Source organism: Simochromis diagramma, unplaced genomic scaffold (genome assembly GCF_900408965.1).
Source record: "Simochromis diagramma unplaced genomic scaffold, fSimDia1.1 OVJJ01000747.1, whole genome shotgun sequence".
Classification (NCBI taxonomy): Eukaryota; Metazoa; Chordata; class Actinopteri; order Cichliformes; family Cichlidae; genus Simochromis; species Simochromis diagramma.
Genome location: NW_024386897.1, coordinates 1,674,679 through 1,700,442, shown reverse-complemented (window position 1 = coordinate 1,700,442; position 25,764 = coordinate 1,674,679). Strand labels below are relative to the sequence as shown.

At 37.6% G+C, this 25,764-nt stretch overlaps 1 protein-coding gene across 2 annotated transcripts in view; it reads right to left on the bottom strand.

Annotated features, from left to right (window-relative positions):
- The window catches only part of LOC120735115 (E3 ubiquitin-protein ligase SMURF2-like), a 65,403-nt gene that overhangs the window by 31,521 nt on the left and 8,118 nt on the right, over positions 1–25,764 (bottom strand). For both annotated transcript variants that reach the window (XM_040034301.1, XM_040034302.1), the window contains exons 2-3: positions 3,496–3,534; positions 1,572–1,680 (exon numbers count right to left, since the gene is read on the bottom strand). In XM_040034301.1, coding sequence (XP_039890235.1) covers positions 1,572–1,680; positions 3,496–3,534 — 148 coding nt within the window. The remainder of the gene's footprint in view (positions 1–1,571; positions 1,681–3,495; positions 3,535–25,764) is intronic.

Sequence of the window (25,764 nt, the reverse complement as noted above, 5' to 3'; positions counted from 1 at the left end):
TAGTGCGTAAATTGTAGTCTAAAAAAGCAAATAATTTTTTTAGCGTATTTACAATAACAAGGCCCCTGTCAGGACCAGTGTCATGCTGAAAAAGACTCCACCTCCTAAAGCTAGAGGCTAAGGTTGGGGGTGTGGTGAGCTGGCGATCTGCCAAGCCCACACTCCCATTTGCTTTCTGTGGCATGTTAGCCATTTCCTGAACCAGAGGAGGAGGCCAGGGGTCGCGGGTGGGGAATACACCCTCTCTGAGACGGTGGGGAAACAGAGAGGGGAGGAGAATTATGTAAACGGAGGGAACCTGAGGTCATTGTTGACAGAGCAAAAATATTCGAATTGTCCATCTGTAGCTGTAGAGAAATGAGAAACCCTCACACATGCATGTTCACCGAAAGTGTATTTACTTTAACATTTGCATTAATTTAAGGCTGTGTGCACGATTAATAATTCTATTATTATAAATTACTGTTATTCATTACATAAAAAGTAACTCGCACACTTCGATGCTGTTGAAAAGAAGCAAACATAGAGACAACTGTCAGAATCGAAGAAGCTGTGACGGCAAAAAACGAGGATGAACTAAACTAATTGCTAGACAGTGAGCCAACATACCAATTGTGATACATATTTTCACCCTGTAACTTGACACTGTCTTTCTTTTGGACTTCATGTGTGCATCTATTTCTTCATGACTCATTCTTCAGGCCTCTTATTTCCTCTCATTTTCTTCAGTTACCACAGTTTCATCTCTTCATCTCTCACCAGTGCATAGGCATAATCAAAAGTGGGGTTTACTGGGATCAGTTCTTGAAATGGCCTGTCGACACAATCCTCGGTAGAGATTAACATTCAGAGTGCACAGCCCCAGTGAAATCAATATCTGAGACCACAGAAAAGATGATGAACACATTATTTTATACTTGATCTGAAACCGTAACAAACAGAAAGTGTTTTTAAACATTGGGGACAGAAAGAAAACGAAAGGAGCCCGCCCTTGTTGAAGGAGCAGGTTTCGAGATTTAAGTTGCATAGTGTCACAAAGGCTGATGATATGTGGCTAATCCTAAAAGAGATTAAAATAAAGTAGAGCTTTAAATGTGTGTCATCCACATTTAGTTGAGACAAAGCTAGCTTGCCAAAAAAAGTCTTCAGATTCACACAGAAGACTGTTCTGGAGTCATTTCCACAAATGCTCCGAAAGTAGACATAACCTGTTACTTTAGAGTACCATATCAATACAAGTTGGCTCCCTCCACATAAAATGTAATGAAAATACCTTTTGTGAGGCCTGTGGTATGGAACGCCTGAAATGTTACGCTACAGGTTTTCTTTTCATGTAATTGATCAGGTTGGTTTGTTTTTTTAACAGGGGAAAGATACAAATCAATCGACCTTCCTTCCACACAAAGACATGTGAGTGAGCAAAATCAGTACACTACATTCCTTCCTTCTATGTTTCTTTTGACCATTTTGAATTTGACTTATAGTAAACGCACACTTTTACAGCATTTGTTTCTTAATTAGCCACAAAGAGTAAGCAGCAATCTGGCACACGGCTTCTCCTGTTGACTTACAGATCATAATGTTGATTCCATTTTGGGTCCAGCGTATTTCTCACAGTATCTGTAGAGTGGCATTGTCCTGAACCATCCACCACCACTTTGGCAAAGGGATCTGGCAACCCTGTAAAAGTGGACAAACATTTTGTTTAACCTTTGTACAAACCCTGTGGGTACACCAATCATGGAGGCACTAGAGGTGACACAGTTTTTAACCCTTATTTTTGTCACTCCTTTGAGACTGCAGTGACAAGTTTATCTGGTTGTCCTCATTTACAGACAGTCAGGTTGACAGCTACACCACTACTTTGTGCAAGTTCCTCTTAAAATTACATGTTGATTTTCTCTGCATCCCCCCCCCCTCCTGCTTTTTAACCGTAATAATAATCTGCTGTAGTCCATAAACATTACATTTTTCCCCATATGATGATAATATCCCTGCAGTGTCTGACTAAAACTAAACTCAGGTTCATGTGAAGGTCATGAAACCAGCAGAGATAAGCACATGATAGCCCAGGAGGATGGACCTCAGATGCATGTGTTGCTGTGTAAGCATGTGGGTAAATATATGGACACTATAAAGAAAGTTATTAGTCTAATCAAGCGTCTTGTTTTGTAGGTTTTGGTTAGCTTCCCATTTCATGTTATAACTGATAATACACCTATTAAACAGGTATTTGATAAGATAAAATACTAACTTTAACGCTCTTTATCCTATGTTTAAGATGAAGGATTTTTTTAAAAATAAGAAAGTACAATTAAAATCTTCTCACGGGCTATTGTATTTTGTAGAAACATTTACACAACACATGGAACATATGAAGCAATATGCAGAAAAACTTTACGACAAGTCTGTTCACAGTATCTCACTCATTTGGAAATCTGATAAGAGATTCTTCATGGTGTATTTATCTTAGGGTCCCTGTCTAGGTCTGTGCATGCATGTGTATGTTTTTTAAACTGCCGAGGTATGAAACTCTGAGCGCAGACACTTTACACAAGATAAACCTGTTTAGTCACTCAGTGGTGTCTTGGAATTTCCTTTGTTGTGGTTGTGCGTTTGTGTATATACATAAGAGCATTTTTTTTTTTAAGACAAAAATGAAGTACAAGCTGCTTTTGGCAGTTCAGTTCTTTCAGAGAAACCATAATTTCCAGCTGAAGTAAAAACAGTGCATTTCTTGGCTGTATACTTTGGCAGGGTTTCTGCAGTGCAGTGTACTGCAAGCCCAGTGGCCGGCTGAGTCTGAGTCAACGCCAGGCCTGGCCAAAGCACTGGGCAATTTATTTTTAAATATATTTTTAAGTTGTTTTTCCCCTTTTTTTTAATAAAAATAAGCTGAGCTGTTAGAGCTAATGTAAGGTATGTTTTAATCCTACTTTTACATTGCAAATTTTTAACTATAACAGCTGGAAACCAAAAAGGGTTTAAAACAATTTTTTTGTAGTCGTTTACCTGATGATTTTGGATTTAAATTCAATAATTAAGGTATGTAAACCTTTGAGGGTAGTTAACCAATGAGTTTAAGTTTTAATTAAAACAAACAAACAAGCCAAGTATAAACTCCATCCTTGCATGCTCTTAAACTAAACTGTAAATGTAACCACTAAATCTAGTACTATTATTATTTACAGTATTTCATGGGTTTGACTAAAATAGCGATATCCATCCTGTCCAATTAAAGTCTTTTAGTTTGGTTTTTATGTGCCAGTGAGCCACATTCCTATTACCAGAATTTGGGTTAGCATTGGGTCCTAGTGTGTACCAGGGCTCCTGTTGTGTTTAATAGACAGATGGCTCCTAAGGGACTTCTTTTACAGTTTTCCCAGTTTTACTTCAAAATGCTGCAAGCCACCACTGCTGACAAAGCATTCTAATGTACAAGAGAGGAAACGGGACAGGAATAGCATCTTATAAATAAAAATAGTTTTTACTTACGAAAGAAGTCTTTCTTTGCCAGGTTCTTTGCACACAGAACTGGGGGGAAAAAGAAACAGATATTGTTTTCTTTTACTTTTTTTTGCCAACAAACGCAAAAAAAACCCAAAAAACAAAGTGATTCAGATATATTTGCCACAATAATTTTGAAACAGCATTCCAACAATATTCTGTATCATTTCAAAAATTCTTTCCTTATTTTTTTATATTTAGCCATATTTAAAGAAATAATGGCCACAAATATGTTTCATATATGTCAAAAAGCTATTATAAAAAACACAATATACATAATGTATAAATGCTTGACATCTTAAATAATAACTTTCTCTCTCTCATTTTAGTAGATTTTCATTAATTATTTTTTAAGTTTCTAAGGCTGAATAGGTACTACTCTCTTTTGGCCTACATCTTGGTTTGTCCATTTTCACAGTCCCTCACAGGCTGAGACACTTGTTAAGAGTTTCTCACTGTAAAATATTGAACAGACAAGCTCTTTTTCTTGTAGCAAGCAAGTCTATGGGGGTTTGCAACACGAACTGCATACACTAGCTTTCAAAAGAAACAAGAGGGATACTAAAAGTATGTCCATGCTTGGCTATGGTTATACCCTTTAAGATGTTTTTTTAATTCTTAATTTTTCTACTCCTAAATATTTTGTACTACATGCTATAGAATATAAGTGAAATTAAGTTCTGTCTGGAACTGGCTGGACAATCTTATGATGATTACAGAGTAAGACAAAATAGGCCAAGCATAGAAGGAAAAGAGGGGGAAAAAAGAAGAAGAAAAAAAACAAGCGGTGGCAGAGAAAACTTGCACAATGAATGTTTAGAAAAAACAACAGTGAAAAGGTGAAAGATGCAAAAGGAAGTTAATAAGCACCCTTCACTGCCAGCAGACAGACCAAGATCCCTATCACAAAAAGGCACTAAAGAAACACACACTATTCAGTCTCTCTGCTTTTAGCCATCCATGTATTTTAATATTCACTGCTTTCTATTCATGGTCCTGGGCAAGCCCTGCCAATACATTATTAATACAGGTAACTTCTCTCTTTCCAAATAGCGTCACTGAGTTTTAGTCTTTGAGCAAGAAAGCAAACACCACAGTTAATCTAGAACAACTTAAACAGGAGGTAGTGCAAATCTGCTGAGCCCAAGGCAGCTCAATGAGCTGTAAAGGTATAACATCTGCTTACAAACACAAGTCTCATCTTTTGCTGCATATAAGCTTTCCTTGTGCCGAAATAAAAAGAAGAAACCCAAAAAACAGAATTGATTGTAAGCCATGCCCCCTTTCTGTTTTCTTAGCCTCAACTGAGAACTTTAATTTCTGATGAGTCCAAAAGGTAAGTTTCCGATAGAAGAGCTGTTGTATAATGCTTAACCGGCACCTACTTGCAGCAGAAAACAGGACGATAGCTATACTATACACAGCGTAGGTTAAAAGCTACCATTGATCAGACGTTTCAAGCTTCAAAGTTGTATTGTCATATGCACAATAAAGAAACATGTTTCCCCGTGCAAAGAAATTCTCTTTGCCCTCCACAACAAATGCCAAACAAAAACATACACATATAAAAGCTATAGTATAAACAATAACTAAGACATACAAAAACTATTCTGGAAACTCCATATTAGAAATATAGTAAAGACTATGAAAAAAATATATATAACTATACAAATGCAGCAATAAACTATATACCTAGGCACTATGGATAAAGGCATTATAAAGCAATACTACCAACTCAGACTGCCTACTGCATACATCATTTACTATTTGATTCAGTACAGCAAATAAACAGTTTCTTATGCATTTGTCAAACTAGAAGTTTTCAAACGCATTAAGACAAGCCAAAACAGTGGGCATCTATTGTGTACATGGATTATATAACAGATTGCGTGTGTGTGTGAGAACCTGCCACTAATGAGCACTACTTCCGATAAAGATATGAGGCCGACTTGAGAAACAAACCTAGCATTACAGCCATTGCATGTGGAGACTTTGACAGTGACCAAAATGATACAGTCAATCACATCAGAATCACAGCACAGGAACAGACAATCGCAACACAAACCAAACTGCGTTGACTGGATGAACACTAACCATCCACTTGTCGGTGGAAAACACACAGCCAAAGCCAACAGGTGCAGGCCAAATCAGAAGCAGCCAAAATAACCTCGCATGGGACAAAATGGACACGGTTATGTTGGCCAACAAGTGAAAAACAAGAGGTCTGAAATCTTGGCAGGACATATGTGAATAGATGCTACAACAGAAAGACTAAATACTGCAAAAAACACAAAAACCCTCCAGAATGATCAGGATAGGCATGAAACCCATGCTTCAGGAAATTTGTAGAACTCTATAATGCAGATGTATTTCAAGGTGTTAGCAGTACAAACTTGGTCAGAAAGCTCATTTGCTCTTCTGCTTTGTTGATTGTATTTAGCAGGCAAGAATTTCATAGTCAATCCAAAATGAGTAACTGAGTAAAAGCTTTGATCATTCTGTCCACAAAAACAAAAACAAAAAAAAAAGCCTTTAGTTTGTTCCTGATTATAGGGCACAATTTGCTGTGGTTATTCACAACAACTGAAGCTTTTAATAATAAATATTTAAAAGTAAAGTCATAGGCATCACCTCTATCCCATTTATTTGCTCTTATGTAGGCTTTATCAATTGTATCTCTATATCTATCTCTCTCTCTCTCTATAGATATATATCTATATATCTAGATCTATATCTCTATCTATAGATATCTATAGATAGTAGGGGTGCAACGATATTCGTATCGATATTGAACCATTCGATACAGTGCTTTCGGTTCGGTACGCATATGTATCGAACAATACAAAATTTGTAATTTATTTTATCAACTTTCCTTCTGACGATGCTGTCTGTGTTGAGCGCTCAGTGAATCTGCGTTCGACTACTCCGCCTAGGCTGCACTGTCGAGCACAGATCCACTGAGCGCTCAACACAGACAGCATAGTCAGAAGGAAGAGCGCAGGGCAAGCTAGCAAGACAGCATAGTCAGAAGGAAGAGCGCAGGGCAAGCTAGCAAGACAGAAGTTAAGCTCTCCTTGCAACATTCAGATCTGGCGTTTGGAATTATTTTGGTTTTCATGTGACGTATGACCCTGAAGGTAAGAGAGTCATGGACTAAAGTAAAACAGTATGTTGGATGTGCCATGCAATGCTCAATTACATGGGTGGGAACTAGTGTGTTAGCGCAGTTAGCTCGTTAACGTGTTGGCCGTCTAGCCCCATGCACGGGGCGATCGGCGGTAGCTCGTTAACGGAGATTTGCCGTGTTGTGGCGTTAAGGTCATTTCAACGAGATCAACCTGAAAGCACTAGTGGGAACACAACGAATATGACTGCACATTTACGCCGACATCATCCTAGTGCAAAGACAAAAACAACAAGCATGCTACTAACTTTAGCCGAGTCATTTAGACAGCTGTTAGCACATGATTCTCCTTATGCTGCTGAGAATATAGCCCAGAAGAAGCGTATAGTATAGCTTTTATTTTGGAAAGAGACATTTCTCTGTAATAAACTCTCTTTTCCAAAGATGAGTGATTCCTCAATCAGATACAGGGCTTGCAATATCGCTAGCCCGACGTCCTGGGGCTAGCAATTTTTTCAGTCGGGCTACCAAAATCTATCTCTGCCCTGCCCGTCGGGCTATTGTAGGAAGGAAAAATATATGTCAATGCTTTTGCATTCTTTCAGAAATGTAGCTGGGTAATTATGTCATTGGCATCGGTGAGCCACTGTCAATATGTGACATATTGTAATCGCGTTTGAATTTGCGCTTGTTTTTTTGCTTTCACTTTGCAATCGTGCGAACTGTGTATAGAGAGCGACAGCACTGATCTGTGAGTGATGATAATTTGTGCACCAATTCCTCTGACATCGTCTTATTAATCGTTAGCTTACTACGCAAACATGACAAGTGAAATCTCCCGCAGCAAGCTTAAACATGTGAGAGGTTGATCGCGCAGAGAATCGCTGAGCTTATGTGAGTGCGTGTGTAAAACCAGCAGCATATACATTTTAGTTCTGCTGAGCCAAATAAGACAGGTCAGGGTGAAGAAGTGACAGCCAAAGAAAAGCTTACCACAAAATGGAGAAGTTATGACAAATCAGACTATAAGGCAAAAAGAAAGTGCAGCTTTATGGTTTCATGGACAAAAGAATTTCTGTGGCTGCAATATGACGAGCTAAATAACCAGGGCTGCACATAAGTGGTCCGCAGGTGCGCATTCGCTGTCAAAATAAAAAACGCGCACAAGGGTTAGGGTTAAATTTAAAAACTGTACTTTTGAGTTAAAATATATATTTATAATTTTAATAAATGACAAATTAAAAAGGCATGAACATTTTTTTTGTATCGAAAAAACATCGAACCGTGACACCAAAGTATCGAACCGAACCGAACCGTGAATTTTGTGTATCGTTGCACCCCTAATAGATAGAGATATAGATCTAGATATATAGTTGTTATATTCTATATAACACATATTCTGAAGTGAATTCATAAGTGAATTTCAAAGATATCATTACGCAAACTGGAGACAGGTTGTCATTTAGAGGTCAGGAGCCAGGCTGGTAACCTCAACGAAATCTGGAGTGTAGACCCAACAGCAGTGTGCGCTCACCAGTGCTGAAGAGGCAGCACAGATTAGTAGCTAGCAGGTTAAATTGGGTGCACTTGGCTCTTAAGTTACCAAACTGTGTTAGTGAAAATTAAGGGATTAATCTGCACACTGCTCCACTGTCTCAGCCATAATTACGACAGGGCGAAAATCCTCTTTCTTGTTATCAATGGCCTCTCACTAACTGTGCTGCCAGGCACATCAGAATAAAGCTACTGATAGTGCTTAATATGTTCAAGGGGGTGTAACTCGCACAACAAATCAATAATCAGTGAAATAATACAAACACAAGATCTAAGAGGGATAGAAATAATTACTGCAGGTAACTATGTTACTGGTGATTTTCTAAATTTGTGCTGTAAGATCATGGGAGGGAACAAGACAATATTAAAAGTGACATTTCATGAAACAAATAGTTCTGGACTGTAACCCATATGGACATGTGAGTTTGTACTAAGTGCTTTTTAGAGAAAAGATCTTCATTATTGATGAGCTAATGAACTTCTCACCCTTCAAATCAGGGAGAAAGCATCCTCCTCCAATTAGCTTCTTAAGGAGAACTGAGATCCAAAAAACCCCAAAACAATTACAGCAAAAGCAAACTAAAAAGAAATGACTAAAAGCACCAGAATACATAAAATAAAATTGTGACTTAACTGGCACCAAACATGACTTTAGGTACCTCTAGGTACGTTTTGTATTCATCATAATGCTCTTAGAAAACATGACTTTGGCACAATCTTAATATGGACTAAATACAATATAACAAAAATTAATTTTCAATAACGCTGTCTCACATAAACGGGACTTTGTACAACTAAAAGAAAAGATTTAAAAAAAAAAAAAAAAAAACACACACACAACAAAGAAGCTCCTATTTGAGTTATTGCAGCTTTTACTACTACCCCAGATCAGATTTCTATATCAATTTACAGCCGTCCCATAAGGATTTAGAAAATATGCCGAAATATTTTTATAACCTTATCTACACATATGCACACTCTTCCACTGTGAACTACAATCACCAATGAGTCAAATCTCACACTGTGCCCTCTAGGGATCCAACAGTGTTAAATAGCTGCCACGTGAGCAGGCAAGCCATGGCTGGCAGGAGACCAGACTCATTCAGATCCTAACACAGAAAGCTAGGTCAACTAGGAAACAGTAAACCACCAAGAAGCCCTGGGGTGAGGCTGTCCTTTGTGTTGTCTATGGGTCATCATCCCAACCATAAAACCTAATTTTAAAAGCAAGGGGAAAGATAGTAAGTCTGACTGAATACTTGCGCAGTCACAAATGACAACCACTAACTGTCATTTTCTCTCTATTGTTTAATGAAAGAATTTCAGAATTCCTGGTATTTTAGATGTATGATTTTCAGCACGACATCTCCTGTTTTAATAATTCTGTTTAGCTGCTGATGTTATACCAAGATTTCTCACAATTCACTTAACCTTAAATACAGGTTACAGTTGTAGACATTCTTGGTAGGTAATCTTAAGACTGGAAATACTAACAGCACATACTAAAACAATAAATAATAATCCCTATAGCTATTTCGATTGCTCTCTTTTCCTAGTCTTGCAATAACATGAAGTTTTGATGATTAACTTACATCAAAAATCAGTTCAGTTAAAAACCTCAAGATATTTGCATCTATTTTCACACTCTTCTCACTGCAGTGTTTGAATAATCAACTTTAAACATGGATAGCCAATATATTCCACAGTATTTTTTGTTAAAAATCATAGTCACATGCTGTGCTTGAAAAAATACTTTTAATAATACAGATTCTTGGGGAAAAGATAAATAAATAAATAGCTTCCGCCTAACATAGTCCTCTGACCACCCAATATTGCTCTCATCTTAAACAAAGCTGTGGTAGCAGTTAAAAGTTCAAAATGGGGTCAACTCTACTCCATTGTTTATTCAAAATGATTTAAAGGAGCAGCTGCTGTTTTGGGATAATTTGCAAGTGGATCACCACATTAAACAGGCTAAAATAAGCCAGTGAAACAGCTACCCCAAACCAAACTTACCCATCTAAGCAATTAACATAGAAGGATAATGTTTTTACCACTGTCTGGTAGATAAGGGATGTGGAGACACACAGTGCCCTTTCACTAATCCAGACAATATGTCTGTACATTTCAGGGGTCAACAGTACCACTTCCCCAGGGGAAATGGAAGTATACCCTTTAAAGCCCATGAAAACCTTCCAAACCTACATTTGAATGTGTTAAAACGAGGACACAGGCTATAAACGACTAACAATTAAATGGCTTTTAATTAGAGCAGGGCGATGTGACCAAAAATATTTATCACGATATACATTTGAAAATTTGCGATAACGATATAACTGACGATATAATTGACACTAGAGAAGACACTTTACAACTCCACAACTTTATTAGTGCGAAACAAACCAAAACAAAAAAACAAACCATCAATGTATTTTCACTTAAACAAGCAGCTGTTTTTTTTTTTTATGTGCATTAAAGTTATATAAAAATTTAACAGTGCAAATGCAAATTCGTTGCTGACAGTTTAACCAAAAGGCATTTCCAGTGGAAATTGGCCAACATATCCTCAGCATAACCATGTATAATATCCACAAAACTTAAAAGAGGTTATACACACACAACACGGTAATATTATGTTGAAGCACAGTACGAATCACTCCACGAGGCTCCTGCCTACGATAGCCGTAATGCTTTTTCCGCCATGTGCGTATAAAAAACAAAGGCACTGCGCATGCGCGTTTTACCCGTATTCTATTGCGGTATTTCATTTTCTTATCGTTGCCCAACATTATACCGGTATTACCGTGAACGGTATGATATGGCCCAGCCATACTTTTAATTACTTTTCCTTACAATGCAATTTTTGTCCAATCATCTCAGGTTAAGTCAGGATTCCATCTTCTCAGATTATAAAATGATTTCATAAGATGATACTTTCATTTGCTACAACAGAGGTAAACAGAGGAATTTTTTTAAAATATTTTCAATTATAATATAATAATGTGTACAAATTACATCTTACAACTGAAAAAAAAAAATGTATTGCTCTTCATTGCCACCCATGCAATCTCCATGAATTCACATTTGGTTATAATTATACTGTGAATTAAAAAAAGAAAAAGGTACCAAAATATTATGAGTGTCTTTGATCACAAAGGGAGGCATTTAGACAGGCGGCACTTTTGTAACATCTCCATCTGTCAGAATAAAAGTGTCAAGCTAAAGGTTGGTATTGGTTCTGGTCATAAGGTGAAAGGTCATAAACAGACGCATGCGGGGGGCACCGGGTGATTCTGACTTTTTTTCCTCAAGGGACCCTGCACAAGAAGTCATCAACAGTTGTTAAATGCCCTGCATTTGTTCGGAAAAGGGGTGAGGGGTGGGATGTGGGATCGGACTCCAAATCCTTTGAGTGTCCCGTGAGCCTAACGGTCAGAATAGATCGCAAGTTAATCAGTTTAATTCCGGTCGAGTACTTCTGTTGCAAAGAACCAGAGTAAAATCTCAAAAATATTAATAAAGAGAACCTTGACATGATACAAGCCTGGCAACTGCACCACAAACTAAATGTAATTGCTTGATCTGTCAATCAATGAATAAATGTTAATACATTGACCAAACTGCCTGCAGACTCTGACAACGTAAAGATGAATGGAAAAAAAAAAAATTTATAAAAAGGGATGATAAGAAAAAGGGCATGAGCTGCATTAGAGTTCACAAATGTGTGTGATTTGCAATCACCAGTTCACTGCACAACCACCAGCATGCCTCTAGCCTACTGCATTCTCAGATAGAGCAGAGCTGGGTTGCGCTGTCCGAGTAACCCCAGTAGATGACTGTGTGATTGCGCACAGCTAACCCTACAGCCAAATGCAGCCATTTTGTGGTCCATTTGCTCAATTAATTATCCAGCAGCAATCCAAGGACAGTACAGTCAACAAATGCTGCATCAGCACCACCCTGCTGTTGAACATGCAGGGAACACTCTTGTGAAGAGCCTTTTTCAGTATCATGTTCATTGTTTCAAATTCAGTTTAGTGCATATTTGCCTTAAGTTGTGATGATTAAACTAATGTGCAAGTTTACTGCTGTGCTGGTATTTAATTTAGATAGCATTAAGCCCATCGAGCTTCAGAGTTACCAAATATTAGCATAGTAAACTGTGTGGCGCAAAAGAAAATGTTCAACACTATTGACTTTGAGAAGAAGCCCGGTGAAAGCTCAGGTCTCGCTAAAACTCATGCAGGGCCGGGTGAGAAAAGGCTTCTGTTATGCAAGCACTTTAAATATTTTTAAGCAGAATCCCAGTTTTCTGCCAAAAAAGGCATTCTCACAAACAAATAAACAAACTGAAAAAAACAACAACAAAAAGTTCAATGACCCAACAGGCAATGACACACTAGAAAGCACAAAGTGGAATATAATCCGTTGGGGCTGGATTAAACACAACACAGCCAGAATAAGGAGGAGGTCAAATGCAATTCACAAGCTGAGTCATATTTAACAGCTTATGCCAGGGTGTCAGGTTTGACTATTAACTAGGATATTTTAAAACCTCATTGCATTAGCAACTTAAAGCTAACAAAGCATTCCTGTCAAATATGCAGGGTACAAACAAAGAAAAAAAAACAAAAAACAAAAACATGGTGAAAGTCATAATCAGCATCTTTTAGTTACTACCTGTAATGTAAATAGTTTGAAATATTATTTGCTAACTTAAACTGTGGTTAGTGAGGGCACAAACCCTAGTCTTGGCTGAACTAAGCATGGAGACAGGGCTTTTTAAGGAGGGGCAAAACAGCACAGCAATTATAAAAATAATAAAGAAATATAAATGGGTGTGGTTGTACCAAGGGCTGTATCATTTTAGTCCAATGAGCTTGTTTTCACAATTGCTGGAAATTAAATGGAGGACACTCACCCAGCTCTAAATGATGATAAAAGTGAATAATTTCTATAGGATTTCTATAGAGACAACTACTTCAATAATGCACTGGCTTGCATAGTCATTCAAGTATGCATCTATAGCAACAATGTAAGTGAATTCAGGGACAGAAAATTGCACAAAAACATATCAGATTTGGAAGATTAACAATATAGAGGGGAAAAAATGAATACTTTTCTACTTTACCAAGTCTTGTCTGCCAAGTAATGAAATGTGTTTATGGCCCAAAGCCAGAATTTTATTACTCTCGCCTCTGAACACATTTCACCTGCTGCCTGCCAATGTGGGTTGAGAATAAAGCTTCAAGCTGCTAAACTAAGCTGCTTGAGACCATGTTAACATCACCTTTTTCAATTTGGAAAAACAAACAAACAAAAACACAACAACAACAGAAACATAATAAAAGTCTGGCCAATAAAGGACTTTATTTACAAAAAAAAAAGTTCAACATTATTCCACACCAAGCCATACTACCAGTTTGCAGAGTTTATGAACACTGGGATTAAATGTCTCTAACATCTAAGCAAACTTACATCTAAAATGACCAAAGTCTACAAGACTGCCATTGCTAGGAGTGACTCTGTTAAGACAAAGTAATTAAGGAATCTGCATATTTTAATGAAAATATTTAGTGCCAAGAGCTGTATAGATATTTTTTCCTACCTCTGTAATATACCCGGTTGCATCATGGTAGCCTTTGTGATAATGATAATAAGAGGGAAGGCCTGCAACTTCCCACAGATTTGGCTCTATTATGACTCTTACAACTCCCTTATGCAGTCTCATTCACAGTATTGTTTAAAAGTTAAACCAAACATTTCCACTTCCCTTCCTCGCTTACTTGCTCACTGCAATACAAGGAATAGAGCTCATGAGGGGAAGACGTCAGCACAAGTTGTCTATATGAAAGTTTATCTTACACTCTCCAAAAGTACACTCTCCAAAAAATAAATATACATAAAAATAAAATAATGATGTGGTATGACTAAGCATTTATGGGTCTCCAAAACCTAATCTACACTTCCTCTATAAAACCATTACTCGATTTCTCAGCCTCCTACACTGAGCCTTCCTTGAGCCCAGTAAATGCGCAGGATGCCAATTGTGTCACTCAGTTGAGAGGCCAGTAGACTACAGCTGACACTCCCCCTCCTCTCTGCTCCCTGAGGAGATGCCAACAATTTGCAGGCAGGAATTTAGAGTGAATGTAGTCACTACATAGAGAGGGGTGAGAAGGTAAAGGCAAAATGTTCATCTGGAGGCAGGAATTTACGGTGGAATGAGAAGGGAGGAAGAAATGTCAGGAAGGGAGGAGAAAGGTATATCTACAGTCACAAATCTGTGGAATGCAGATAATAGAGGGAGAGAAATGGAGAGAAATACAGCAAAAGAGAGGGAGGGAAGGGGGGGTAAAATAACTAGGGAATGACAGTGATGGTATTCCAGAAACAGTGGAAACACTGAGGGAGGAGTAGCAGGGATGGCAGTGAGAGATAAGAAAAAGTAGGGCAGGACTTTGTCTGGAAATCTATTGAGTGCATGCCATAAATAAAAAATGAAAAGGTTCATTTCATCAAGTTCAATTGTTTCCACATTTATCATTTCATTATGAACCATCAATAAATCGGGCATGCGTTTGATTACCATCAAATTTAATGATAACTGGCATAAAGCTTAAAAATGGTCAAATGTATAAAAAAAAAAAAAAAAAAAAAGATCTCTATTTATAGACTTTTATCCATAGTTACATGGAAAGTTGATTGAGCAATCCTCCTTATAATAAAATATAATGCTATTATATTCTCCAAATAATATCAGAACAATTACTGATATGTTGTTCATATCAGAGTTTTGGTTTTTCTATATCACCTAATAGAATACAAAGATTATTCTAAATTAGTATTTTGGATGCAGGGAAGCTGGCAAATAAGAACTAAATGGTGAGTTTTTTAATCTTGTGAAATCACTGATGAAAGATGTGGAGTCAGTAAAGAATCTAGGTCCAGATAATAAGAATTAAGGAATTAAGGAAAAGGAAATGAGCTGTGAGTCAAGCAAGACCATCTAAAGTCTGAGTCACAAAGTAAATGGAATAATCATACAGGAAGAATAACGCTTGAATCGGATACATTGAAGTATAATATACCAGAGGAAAGTTATTCACATGTGACTTATTAGGTACACTTGTGACTGGGAAATAGCTTACTTCGGTCTGATACTTCGCCTAGTGGAAAGCTGGTCCAGGATCTTTATGAGGACAGACCACAATGGATGTTATCCAAGTAAATAGTGGTTCAAGAATGTAAAGTCATTTTTGTAAGGTTTGGGCTGGAAGAGTGATTTCTTTCATGTATAAGAAAATAAGGAAGAGACAAAGGAAGACGGCCATTAGACATAGAAAAACATTGCTGCTTATTGTGCTTTCAGTTCACCCAAAAAGGCAATTTGCTCCTGAAGCTGCTTACCTGTGTGTAGATAGTAAAAAAGTTCAAATGACTGTTTTGACATGGCTATAGTTTTAAACTACTTTTATATAATAATTTTCAGTACAAATGTATAATTCTATATGTATAATGTGTTTATTTACTATTCAGTACATGTAAAATTGTGTGCAGAAAATGCTTGTCCATGTCATAACAGCTTTATCTTAAAAGGCAACTATGGCTTCAATCTAAGTGCCAACTGGTTATTTGAAGGGTTGAAAACTATAACTAGTATGCAGTGTAGGTCTATGCACGAAGTAACACGAAAACAATAGTTACGTGGATTTATTCCCATATGGATGGATTAATTTATTAACAGTCTCTGCGTGGACTATTAGCATCTATAAACAACACAAAGAGAGATGACAGGTGGAAAATGATGATGTTCATGACTGTGACGTGGGAAAAAAAAAAAAAAAAAAAAAAAAAAGCATTCTGAGGATGGGATGGGGAGGTGGAGATCTAGGAGAGTGCCAACAGAGAGAAAAGAGCGATAAAAGAGGAGATGAGAAGGAGCAGTGAAGGGAAAAGGACAAGCTAGTCTCTACATGAGATGAAAATGTAGGCCTACATTTTCATCACAATACAAAAAGCTAGATAGTCATATATTATTTAAGAACAAGGGCCAAAATACCACGCGAGTTTGACTTCTTATAGAAAACTGCTAATAAAGTGATGCCATATCTTGCCCTTTGGATAACATGTAATGCTTAACAAATTTAATAGACCAACACCTAAAGTAAGGTTTAAGCTGGTTTTTTTTGTTTGGTTTTTTTAATGTGGCACTCCTTCCCTACGTATTCCCCAAAATATAAAACTGCTCTTCAAAAAGTATATTTCAAAAGTGTCTGTGTGTGCTTGAAAGAGAAAAAGAAAGCACAAAAGTAACTCATCTACTGAGACCATTTGATACCCCTACTTGGACCTAGACCACTAAAGCACAGTGTGAGAGCAGGCCAGCCAGGTAGGGGGCACAATCAGTGGAAAATAGGTGTGTTCACACTTACAGGTACAAGGCAACCGTATCTAGTGTGAACACACCCTATGTCTTTATTCATCTTGCAGCTCTATTCTAGTTGACAGGACATTGAGAAAGGAGTGTAATAGCTGACAGAAGTGTGAGACTAAATGGTGAGAGATAGGCAACTAGTGTGAAGACAGAGGTAGGCGAGAAAGAGCAGTGACAGAAGTGTCGCAGTAAAAGTTATATTTCCTGTCACTCTTCTCATATAGAAGCATTACGTGAATGTGTGCGATATTTACCAAATACTTCTTGGTATCATTACTTTTCCGGTTCCATTTTGAAATGTTGGCCTGGACATCTGCTGGCTACACTTGACGCTTGGAAAAAACTGTCTACTGCGCAGATGGTTAAGTCAGCATAGAAGCCAATGAGCTTCCATACTGATTACTGTAAAGATGCCATCGTTTTCAAAAAGGCTCTGGGTTCGCTGTCCACACTGCGACGCAAAAACAGCATTTTCAAATGTATCCACCTTGACCGAAAACGCCGTCTCAGTGTGGATGGAAGGCCAAAACAAAGAGAAAAAGATGTGTTTTCAAACGAAAACGTATTAGTGTGGCATGGCCACAAAGACAGACAACCATTTGCACTTTACTCTTTGACCTTTGCACCTGGAACTGTTATTTTAATTATGTTCAGAGTTTGAGCTACATGATCCTAATTCTCCACCACTGCATAACTCACATCCTCCAAAACTGTATCTCAACCACAGTTACACTGAAAACACAGATAGAGAGCATGGAGTGAGTGTGGTGAGTGTGTGTGGTGGGGGGGGTAACTTGAGTGGCAGTGGACGTGCTTGTGTGTTTATACAGCATACGCTGAGTGGTCTACCAGACACTCAAGCAAACAGAGATGGGCAGTCTGACAGCTGAAACAGTAGAAGGAGAACATTGGAGGGGAAGAAAGTGTGGTCCCTGAAGTCTTACCTTCCTTCCTGACAATAATAACATTTGTAGATGTTGCACATTGCCCTCGTTTTTACTTTCATGAGAATTTTCTTTTATAATATAATATATATATAAATAAATAAATAAATAAATAAATAAATAAATATAAGGGGTGCAACGATACACAAAATTCACGGTTCGGTTCGATACTTTGGTGTCACGGTTCGATATTTTTTCGATACAAAAAAAATGTTCATGCCTTTTTAATTTGTCATTTATTAAAATTATAAATATATATTTTAACTCAAAAGTACAGTTTTTAAATTTAACCCTAACCCTTGTGCGTGTTTTTTATTTTGACAGCGAATGCGCACCTGCGGACCACTTATGTGCAGCCCTGGTTATTTAGCTCGTCATATTGCAGCCACAGAAATTATTTTGTCCATGAAACCATAAAGCTGCACTTTCTTTTTGCCTTATAGTCTGATTTGTCATAACTTCTCCGTTTTGTGGTAAGCTTTTCTTTGGCTGTCACTTCTTCACCCCGACCTGTCTTATTTGGCTCAGCAGAACTAAAATATATATCGTGCTGCTTTTACACATGCACTCACATAAGCTCAGCGATTCTCTGCGCGATCAACCTCTCACATGTTTAAGCTTGCTGCGGGAGATTTCACTTGTCATGTTTGCATAGTAAGCTAACGATTAATAAGACGATGTCAGAGGAATTGGTGCACAAATTATCATCACTCACAGATCAGTGCTGTTGCTCTCTATACACAGTTCGCACGATTGCAAAGTGAAAGCAAAAAAACAAGCGCAAATTCAAACGCGATTTCAATATGTCACATATTGACAGTGGCTCACCGATGCCAATGACATAATTACCCAGCTACATTTCTGAAAGAATGCAAAAGCATTGACATATATTTTCCTTCCTACAATAGCCCGACGGGCAGGGAAGAGATAGATTTTGGTAGCCCGTCTGAAAAAAAAATCGCTAGCCCCAGGACGTCGGGCTAGCGATTTTGCGAGCCCTGTATCTGATTGAGGAATTACTCATCTTTGGAAAAGAGAGTTTATTACAGAGAAATGTCTCTTTCCAAAATAAAAGCTATACTATCCGCTTCTTCTGGGCTATATTCTCAGCAGCATAAGGAGAATCATGTGCTAACAGCTGTCTAAATGACTCGGCTAAAGTTAGTAGCATGCTTGTTGTTTTTGTCTTTGCACTAGGATGATGTCGGCGTAAATGTGCAGTCATATTCGTTGTGTTCCCACTAGTGCTTTCAGGTTAATCTCGTTGAAATGACCTTAACGCCACAACACGGCAAATCTCCGTTAACGAGCTACCGCCGATCGCCCCGTGCATGGGGCTAGACGGCCAACACCTTAACGAGCTAACTGCGCTAACACACTAGTTCCCACCCATGTAATTAAGCATTGCGTGGCACATCCAACATACTGTTTTACTTTAGTCCATGACTCGCTTACCTTCAGGGTCATACGTCACATGAAAACCAAAATAATTCCAAACGCCAGATCTGAAAGAGTGGGGGAGGTCCATCTTGCAAGGAGAGCTTAACTTCTGTCTTGCTAGCTTGCCCTGCGCTCTTCCTTCTGACTATGCTGTCTGTGTTGAGCGCTCAGTGGATCTGCGCTCGACAGTGCAGCCTAGGCGGAGTAGTCGAACGCAGATTCACTGAGCGCTCAACACAGACAGCATCGTCAGAAGGAAAGTTGATAAAATAAATTACAAATGTTGTATTGTTCGATACATATGCGTACCGAACCGAAAGCACTGTATCGAACGGTTCAATATCGATACGATTATCGTTGCACCCCTAATTAATATATATATATATATATATATATATGACATAATGTTCTCTGTTGGCCTTATATTTACACCATCAACTGAATCTAATTTCACTTTCTCTGTGTTAAAGGGATTAAAAATAGAGAACATTACATTCTAGCGGTCCCTGGAATCCCCTCAGAGTCCCCCCAACACCCCCTCAGAGTCCCCAAACACACTTTGACAAGCATTAAGTACTGTGCTGTGTTGAGGAACTGGCACAGGAAGTGTGCGTTTACACGTGCGTTTTTGTGTGTGTAGGTGAATGCGTGCACAACACATGCATAAAACAGATAAAGGGAAAAAAAAAAAAAAAAAAGTACACCAAACTGGAGCCACACCGGCAGAGCCGTCTGACAGCTGTCTGGACTAGATCCGGGGGTGAGTGAAGGAGAGGAAGGAAGAGAGAGAAATGACAGAGAGATGAGGGACATCCTGTTCAAAAACGAAGTAATAAGACAAAAAGAAATAAATTTAAAAAAAATTCAGTATAGAAACTTGCAATGAGTGTTGCAATGGGGAGTTCAAAGCTGCAAGCTGTATCTTTTAAGCAGAAACGCAGTATGTTTGGTTTTACATTCCCATTTGAACCGACTTTAACATAAAAGTAAACTGAAAATATTTGGGTTTAGACTGTTGGGTCGAAAGGGAAAAAGGAAACTGCAAGTTTTTGATGTTAGAGCCAAAAAAAATAATCATTGAAAAATTAACAAACAATAAAAAGGTATCTGCCAGTTGCAACCCTAGAGGATTTATATAGTTTAGGCAGTGACAGGAAGACAAAACCAGGAGTATTTTAATTGCAATGCAATCGCTGCTGAAAAATCATTTGTAAACGAAATACCTGCCTTTAGACATGCTCAAATTTAACTTTTGAAAAGCTATAATCGTCCCACCCAACACACAAACACTTTGTACACTGATGTTGGCTTGGGACTACATATGCATTGTCATACACATTGTACATCATACTGGAGAACGGTTACTTTTGTATTAGTCTACACATATTTTAATAAAATATGCATGGAGTAATACCTAGTAAGGGCTGTCAGAAATGCTATTCTGCAGCCATATGAAAAGTAAAAGGTGATATTTCTCCTCCACATTCAGCAGGAAAATCCTCTTGAAGCACTTGGAAAGTTTAATGTGTTTTGCATATTGAAGCCCACCTCTTCTCCCGTCAGAGGTTGTTATGCAATACTGAGGTGTTCAGTCTTTCCATTTTCCTGCTCGCTCTATACTGATGCCACCAAGTTCAAAAGTAATTTGAAAAGCAGATTAAACTAAAGACTGACTGAAACAACGGAACAAGTTTTACACAGCTATTAAGAGAGGCAAATTCACAGACTATAGTGTAACGTAGTATAGGTGTCACTAATAAAGTGTAATAAATGTGTCAACAAGCATACGTGATAAAATGCAGGTCATGAGTGGGGAACAGTAACGCTGAGTTATGGGAATGGCAGCAACCTGTGGGATTTCATTACTTAGACTCCTTATATATGCCAAATGCTTCCTAAAACACAGTGCTGTGTTAAGATACAAACAGACCACCAGAAAATGTTAAAGCCAGGTTTAATTTGTCATTTAAACAGTAATGACTCAAAACAAATCACCGTAGCCTGATCTGATATCAAGTATCATTAATCTTAAGTTAAAGAGAGCTGACATCTCTCCAGAGCAATGCTCCTTCACGTCTTCTTTGGTGTTCCTATTAGATTTATGTCCTAAATCTAAAAGGAAAATCCACAAGTCAACTACAAACAACCTTATCAATGAAAGAGGATATAATTTTACATAGCAGAAACCTGAGGGTTAGTTATCCCAAAACATGAAATCCGAGCACCAACAAAAACTGTGATCACCTCAGTGCGAAGCAACTTGTTTCCTTCTCACTCACATTATGTAATTACATCCCCAAGAGTCAGTGTCTGTAATGCTGAAATTCAAAACAACCAATAACAACCAAGTGTTATATTTTTTTAAGCTGACCAGGAAAAAGTAAAAGTGCGGCTTTTCATTTATCCTCACTTATAGGGCTGTGCGATATGACCACAATCTCATATCCCAATATAAGATATCTATCGTCCCGATAGGATATAAATCACAAAAATTTTCCATTTTCTGAAAATTCTGTGAATCTCGGGCAGCTCGACTTGCGTGAAGTGTTTCCAGCTGGGCGTCGTGTACCTGGAGTCGAATGTTTTAACCGATGCATGATAACAAAAAAATATTGCTGTAAACAGTTTATTTTGCAACACCATGAAACAAACGATAGCGTAAAATGAAACGATGGATGTTTTTAATATCGTCATCCGATATATATTGTTATATCGAACAGCCCTACTCACTTACACTCCAACCACCAGCCTACTGACAAAGTGCTGTCCACGCTACATCATGAAATTCAAAACTAACCAAGACGACAACACTGTGTTATCATTTTAGTGATAGGACAGCTGCACCAGAGGGCAGTTAGTCCGTGGGTAAGATTAATACTGCACTGACTCTGGCTCATTGTCTGCAAAGTAATGGAAAAATAAAATAGGTCCAAGTTCATCCACTCATTACTATTCCACTTTGTCATATACAGTTACAATGGCAGATGCTTATAGGAAATATGAGCAAAGCTTCAAATAATGATGTCAATAATGACTATACAATCACTAATAATAAAAATGTAACTATCAGACAAAATCTCAACCATCAGACTGCTCTAAATGCTCAGTTTCCAACTGCTCTTTCTACTCCTAGACATACATGAAGTGCCTAACTAAGAATCACCAACCTGGTGTTTGCGAGGAAAGACAATTAGAGGAAAGGAGTTTTACAGTACGCCTGACCTTAAAGATATAGGAGCAGAAATGACAGAAGATTAACTTCAAAGCTCCAAAAATCCCCAGTACAAGCTAATTATGCATTACTTTATGCTGTGAATCTTAAAACTACTCAAAAAGAGTCAAAGAATAATGATATGGAGTTATGAGCATAACAGGTACACTTGAATAAAAACCATGTCACTAGAGTTCCACATGTCATATAACATTCAGTAGTAAAACAGCAGAGCTGGAAAAAATGTTAGACTTTCAGCTCAAGATAGCCTTATCTGATATCATTCGACAGAGAGAGGAAAAACAAAACAAAACAAAAAAAAAAAAAAAAAAAAAAAAAATCAGACTGCAGATACCATTCTTTGCCATGAAAAAAAAAACAAAAAAACAAACAAACAAAAAACCCCAAAACAAAACAAAAAAACAAAATATCTCACAAATGCAGACTAAATGAGGATTTAGGAATTTTACAATCCTCACCTTCTGGAGCTTAAAAGTAAATCTCTGGTGGAAAAAAAAAAAAACCTTTGAAATAAAACAACATGTTTTGTAATTTCCAGCAAAAGTTTTTGCTCATTTTAGCTTTGAGCTGAATAATTGGTTTATATTGAAAGGGAAACCAGTACATTAATATTTGATGTTTGGATTATCACAAGTAATTATGATCTGAAAAATGACGTCTTCTGATAACAGAAATGATAAATACAGCTGGAGCAGCTGGATCTTGGAGTAGATATAAACATTTCCATATGATGATGAGGGCCATGTAAACGGTAAATGGGTGTATAGAACCTGTGTAGTGTGTGTGGTCAATTGAAGTATATACTAGTAATGCAGACTAAACAGAGCTGGAGGAAGTTTGGGTACGGATCTCGGTGCTGCACTACAAAATCTAACCACAGCAAAGTGACCGAGGCGCTACAGGCAAGATCAAGCAGACATGCAGACACACACAGTCACACATTTGCTTCATATTGGACATGCACACGGACAGCTGCAGACAACATGGACGCATAGTCTTCTTAATCTACTTTCTAGTTCACTTGGAATCTATGCTGCATAAATGCACAGTAGATTGGCATCGACAAGAAGACTTGTACTTCTTTGAAAAGTCTGGGCAATTTCCTCTAACAAAAAATAAATAAATACAACGCATTTAATCGTGCAATATTTTTTTTCTTCTCTACAATCTTAGAAAGAGGAACTGCACAGATGTGGGTGGCCATAGACCTTTTTGAATTCCCCCCCCGGCATGTATTTGTATTTTTTGGGCAAATACACAGATTTACAAACTTCACCAAAACATTTTGCTGAAGAATTGGTGCCCATTTCTTAATTTGAGATTAAGAATGGTCATCAAATGAAATACAATTTCAAATTTATGCTGAAATTCTTCGGAAGCATGACTTGCATTTTTGTGGTTGTTTGATGTTCTTGATCAAACACATCTGCATCAAGGTGCTATTCTTTAACACATGTGCTGTGAAAGCACCCTTCCTATGCATCAACAGTAAGTTCTAGGCAAATTTATGAATCACTGAAGGCAAAAATAAGGATTACACAGAATAAACTTTTTTCCCCTTTCCTGTCACCAGTGTTATGAAAAGTAGCTTTTAAGCAGTTGTTTGTATTTGTTTCTTTAGCCTTGACAATCCAGTTAAGACAAACAACCAAAACAGACTAGAAAAATCCTGTCCAGCTGCTTTATCTCATTAGCGTAAGAGTACAACTATTGTCAGACGCTGAACACAGCATTTTATGTGAGGACACACACATTACTAAACTTTCTTATATCAGCCTTTAAATATTTCTAGTGGTGGTTCTTAACATAGGATTTTAATCTTTGGAAGTCATTCAAGACCACCATGCTAAGAAACGCCTTACTGAGATTCAGATCTTTAGAAATATCCCCAATTCTGGGAATTAAAACTCAGTGCTTCACAGAAAACATGGCTTGATGATGAACGGAAAAAAATATTTACAAAAAAATAAATCAGACAGTATTTAGCAAGAGAAGGGGTTGTTGGAGAGGACAAAGAACAAGAGAGGTTATAGGAGATAAAAGAAGTGGCATAAGATGATGTAGGAACAGACAATGACTCCTGTGCCTTTTCTTAACAGATTGAGTGCAAATGTTTAAGCCAGAACAAATGGTAAATGGGCCAGTTCTTATATAGTGCTTTTCTACTCTGCTTGAGCACTAAAATCACTTGATTCACCCATTCATTCATTCGACATTCATGCAAGCACTTTTTTTCTATGCCTAATGTATTCTATTTAGTATTCACATACACATTCACAATCTGATGAACACAGAGAGCAACCTAGGGTTCGGTCTCTTGCCCAAGGATCCCTTGGGCAATCCCTTGGTATGGGATTGAACCACCAACCTTTCGATTAGTAGGCAACCTGCTCTACCTCCTGAACCACAGCCACCAGAATTGAAATGAGCATCATTCTTTTGTTAATGTTTGCTAAGAAAACTCAAACACTGATCATTCAAAAAGGCAGTAGACTGGTAAAACAAGTTGCATGCAGAGCTCCAGATATAAAACTGCTTTTTCAAAGCAGTAGGGTGGAGATGTGGTGCTGCATTCATAACAGCTAAAGCTTACTTATCTGAATGCCTGGATTGTTAAGGTATGTGAGAAACCTATGTAGATAGCACACCACATGCCTTAATCATAAAGGTTATTAGCACAAATGTTAAGCAAATATTTTGAGCCTATTATTTCTTCTTGTTGAGTGGACGATTGCATAAATTTGTGAAAACATGTGTTATAATTTTAAGAACAGCCCAGTATTCTAGAGGAAGGAAATTTTAGGCAGTGCCTATTAATTATTTCATATCTGGGTCAGACTGCACAGTCTGCTGGTGCCAGGCTTACATAAAGCAGAAAGGAACATACCGAACACGTCACTATATGACTCATATGGATTGTGTGCTGATGAATCATAATCACTTACTCTATTCCACATTTCAACTGTCAAAACCGTATTGTTTAAAGGGGAGAAAAAAAAAGAGGCACTGAAAAATTACACAATTTACAGTCCCAAAAATAAATTACACCACCAGGTACATACATCTCCCAAGCCCGCTGGTACTAGGCTCTAGCAATGTTTTGACTAAATTTGACAACCAGCTACATTCAATATAAAAGAAAAGATCAAGCCAAAATGAAAATTTTATTTAGGGTTTTGCCTGTCTCAAAATGGGTCTCTGGTGTGTGAATATAGACATACATGACACTGATCTGAATTAAAGCAGTCTATTACTTTGTTTGATAGAAATATACGGCTTTTACTGCCAATTACTAATACTTAATAAAAATGTCTACTATACTTAAGCAACAATAAACTTCTTTTGTGAGTGCAAAAACATTTTCTATGCAGGAAAAACCCTTTGATTAAGCCAACAAAAAAAATCATTACTTAAGAAAAGTAGTTAAAGTTAAAATTTGCCATTAAAAAGATTAATACACCTTTAATGATAATCTTAGTCCAACACACTAACATGAGCAAATCCAGAATTAAAATATAACTTAAAA